The 3,876-nt window shown below is 42.9% G+C and overlaps 1 protein-coding gene across 8 annotated transcripts in view; it reads right to left on the bottom strand.

Annotated features, from left to right (window-relative positions):
* Positions 1 to 3,876, bottom strand: part of mast3a (microtubule associated serine/threonine kinase 3a) — an 85,116-nt gene that overhangs the window by 30,540 nt on the left and 50,700 nt on the right. For all 8 annotated transcript variants that reach the window (XM_015019240.1, XM_015019243.1, XM_015019238.1 and 5 more), the window contains 6 exons: positions 2,862 to 2,947; positions 2,496 to 2,704; positions 1,914 to 2,052; positions 1,585 to 1,717; positions 1,324 to 1,489; positions 895 to 996 (listed from right to left, as the gene is read on the bottom strand). In XM_015019240.1, the coding sequence (XP_014874726.1) occupies positions 895 to 996; positions 1,324 to 1,489; positions 1,585 to 1,717; positions 1,914 to 2,052; positions 2,496 to 2,704; positions 2,862 to 2,947 (835 nt within the window). The remainder of the gene's footprint in view (positions 1 to 894; positions 997 to 1,323; positions 1,490 to 1,584; positions 1,718 to 1,913; positions 2,053 to 2,495; positions 2,705 to 2,861; positions 2,948 to 3,876) is intronic.

Here is a 3,876-nt window from a genome sequence, read left to right as displayed (position 1 = left end):
AAAGAAAGTAAGACACTGTCTTACTTTCGGGGAAACACGGTATGTTGTTCCAATTTTACACCTTCAGTTGTTCCAAAATCCTATACATGTCAGATTCTACTTCATAATTTAATGACTTGACATTGGACCTTTGTTTCTTTACAAATTCCTGTTCTTTCTGAAACTTCAACTTCAGGAAGTCATCACAACATGGCTCCTCTATGAACCTTTTAACAACGGTTTTACCAGCACTGCACTGAGAAGTTTGCCAAGTCCAGCAGCAGCTGGGTAGTCTGAAGGAGCTGAGTGGGAGCTGCTCTGTGAGGAAGAAGCTCATAAACACCAGCTCTGAGGAGAAGTATCGCTGCCACCCAGCCGTTTTGCACAGCTGAACAGTTGCAATTAAAGAATTTCTTAATTGCTTTAATTGAAATTAAAGGATTTCTCAAATATACATGAAAGAATCAAAGCAACACTCCAGTTATGTTTATGATGAGGGAATAACATAACTTGATGTAAAGCTCAAAAAAGTCAATTTTACATAATACTGCCCCTTTAACCTTTAACCATGCAAAATGGAGCTTACGCTCCATGTTAAGGGCTACAGCGAGTGTGAGAGTGTTATTTTAGACATGAACACTAGGAGAGGGGGAAACAGCAATTTACCATCAAATCGGAAACAGAACTAGATCTATGCCGTGTTACCAGACCTGCATAGATCTGGTAACACGGATCTGCATAGATAAAAATATATATTTGGTCCACAAAGATTGTGCAGCTATTTTTATACATCACATTAAGTTGAATTTTCTAGCACATCAGCCGGGTTCCAGTCTTTACTATGTGACCGTCTGGGAGAGTGTCATGTCCTTCCCACACATACGTAGATAGAACGAGTCTCATTGTTCCACCAACCTGTTCCCAGGCGCTCCAGAGGGTTCTGCCTCAGCAGCCGGGTGATCAGATCCTGAGCATCAGCTGGCAAAGCGTCTTCCCCTTCTGGCCAGATGATGTCATCTTAAACAGGAAGATGACATCAGTTATTGCTCCATGTCCAGCAATCGCTGGACATGGAGTTTTTCTCCACTATGAAGTATGTACAGGAGCCAAGAATGATGCTCGACTGCGAGCCTCTTAACTCAAAGTTAATGTTACTACAGAGTAGTAATGTTACTACATTAAGGGCATCCTAAGACTGGTGGGCAACCAGGCTTTACTTGCCCCCCACCAGGCTAAGCATTGTTTGCTTATTTTAAAGAAGTTTTTGGTACAGTAACATTAGCTGGGCAATTATGTGATTAATGGAAAAGCAATTTACCATTCTGATTTTGACTGTCTGCTTACCATTAACAACCTGACCAAAGAGCTGCTCTGGGGTGTCTCCAAAGAAAGGCACACAGCCAACCAGAAACTCGTAAAGGATCACACCCATGGCCCACCAGTCCACAGGTTTGCCGTAACCCTGCCTCAAGATGACCTCAGGAGCGATATACTCTGGAGTGCCACACACCTGAACACAATGACAGGAAAGGAGGGAGAAAAGGAGGGCTGGTGGTGAGCTCAGATTCACAACCACCACTAAAAATCTTGAGACAAGACCCACACCTGTTTGTCTATGAATTCTCTGGTGTCTTTTTCAATGTGTCCCTCATACAGGTTGGTCGTCATGTTCATTAGCCCGATCTTTGACAGCCCAAAGTCCGTCAGTTTAATGTGGCCCATGGACGTGATCAGCAAACTACAAAAGAAGAAAGGAAGCAGAGCATAAGTTAGAGAGCTAAGGGAAGTTTACATCTAACAATAACCTCAGAGTTTTTAGTTTAGACAGAAATAAAACCTCAGAGGCCAGAAGCTCTAAAGCAGATTAAAGTAATTGCGTGAAAGCAAGAGTAAGTTGGAGAAGGTTTGTTTTGCACAGCTGTCGGGGAGCTCACTTGTCAGGTTTGAGATCTCTGTGCACAATGCCATAGTTGTGAAGGTACTCCAAGGCAAGTACGGTCTCTGCAAAATACATCCGGGCCATGTCGACAGGGAGGGGGCCGATGTTTTTCAACAGGTTGGCACAATCTCCACCTAAAGCAGAAACCAGGTCATCTAAACGGATCTTTTCACACGTTTCAGCATTTTGAGTGAAATATAATCAATGTATGCTAAATTATGACTAGTTACACCTTCATGCCTCTGGAGACAACTTGTTACATCCACAAGAGAATCTATCAACAGGACTATTAAAGAGCACACCTCTGGACTTTATGGAAGAGTTGAGATTGGTACAAATAAATCCATTGATGGAAGAAAGCCATAGGATTTTCCATTTAAGGTTTTCCACAAGCCAGTCTTAAAATAAGCAAAACTGGTACAAAACAACACAACACAACTGTGTTGTTCCACAATCCAATAAATTGTGGAGGCAATGTGACAAAATGTAAGTAGGTTCAGAGGGTTATTCATAATTTTGTAAGGCTATAAGTGTTCATGTTAGTATGCATCTTTAGATATCCTGTGTATCCAGTTACCTTCAACATACTCCATGACCATGCATAGGTGCCTCCTGGTCTCAAAAGAACAGAACATGGAGACCACAAATGGATTTTCAGCGAACGTGAGGATATCACGTTCCACAAACACCTGCTGGATTTGGTTCCTAAGAATCAGGTTTTGTCGGTTAATCTTCTTCATGGCAAAACGTTGGCGGGTTTCTTTGTGCCGTACCAAATATACGGCCCTACATGGCAGGCATGTAGACCAATGAGAGGAGAAAGACGACAGGACGGAACAAGACAGGAAGAAAAGACATTAGTACTAATAAGCTTCCCAACATTCAGATCAAGCTGATGTAAACAGAGAATTTCCACTGAGTCAAACAAAAAAGTGTTGCTCACCCGTAGGCTCCGTTGCTAATGAGCTTAATAGTTTCAAAGTCACTCTCCAGCGGTTTCCTACGAGGAGGGGTGCAGGCAGCTCGGCTCTGCATCCAAAAAGGAAAGAAAACACACAAGCAGCTGCGTCAACCTGAAGCAACAACCAATCATCTAAAGCAGTGGTCCCCAACCTTTTTATCACTGCGGACTGGTCAAGGCTTGGCAATTTTACTGCAGCCCGGAGGAGTGGGAGGGGGTCACACAACACAATTTTAAATTTGTTGCTCCAATTTTTCCCTTATGACAATCTTAGAGCGTTCCGAGTTCTAAGATTGTTGCTGCTATAATCGTAACCAATCCTCTTGACTGTGTGGTGTTACGTAGAACGTCGACAGCTCCAATCTAAAATCAGACATATTCAACATGTTGGATTGTCTCTTGGCCCTTTTATCGCAGTGTGTGGGGTTTTCCCTGACTGGGAGCATGAACGCAGCCTGTTGAACATGACAGGTAGCCAATCAGAAAGTTCGGTGACGGAAGCACGGAGGGGAATCCCAAACAGCTGACATTGCGCAACTGAGAGCCCGGTGCACAGTGCAGCATATGTAGAGCGTCTTTTCTTTTTGTTATGTCTTTTATCACTTAAAATGAACTATCACTACTGCTTCTACATCGCTGGACATGTTTGTTACTCTAAATTCAAGTATGGTATGTTGGGTTTCTACAGGATTTTCTTCTGGAATCGGGATGTTCGTGAGTGAAATTTGTTTGTGTGTGGTGTGTTGCTCCTGCTGTGTGGCTGGACATATGAATCGATCGAACCTGTTGTACTTTTATCAGCTCTTGTGTGGTAACAGGTTTGGAAAATCGACCGACAATTCTTAAATTGTGCCGTGTGAACGAGTCTTAAGACTCACAAGCTCTACTCCTCTCCTCTCGACCACTGCCCTATAACGCTCTCCGACACATATCCCTTCAAAATAAGCTACAGATGTGCCACAAAAACGAACATTTACTTTAATAAAAATTTTAACTC

Source organism: Poecilia latipinna, unplaced genomic scaffold (assembly GCF_001443285.1).
Source record: "Poecilia latipinna isolate Pla-1442-1.1 unplaced genomic scaffold, P_latipinna-1.0 Scaffold2393, whole genome shotgun sequence".
NCBI lineage: Eukaryota > Metazoa > Chordata > Actinopteri > Cyprinodontiformes > Poeciliidae > Poecilia > Poecilia latipinna.
This window is presented reverse-complemented; position numbering and strand designations above follow the sequence as displayed.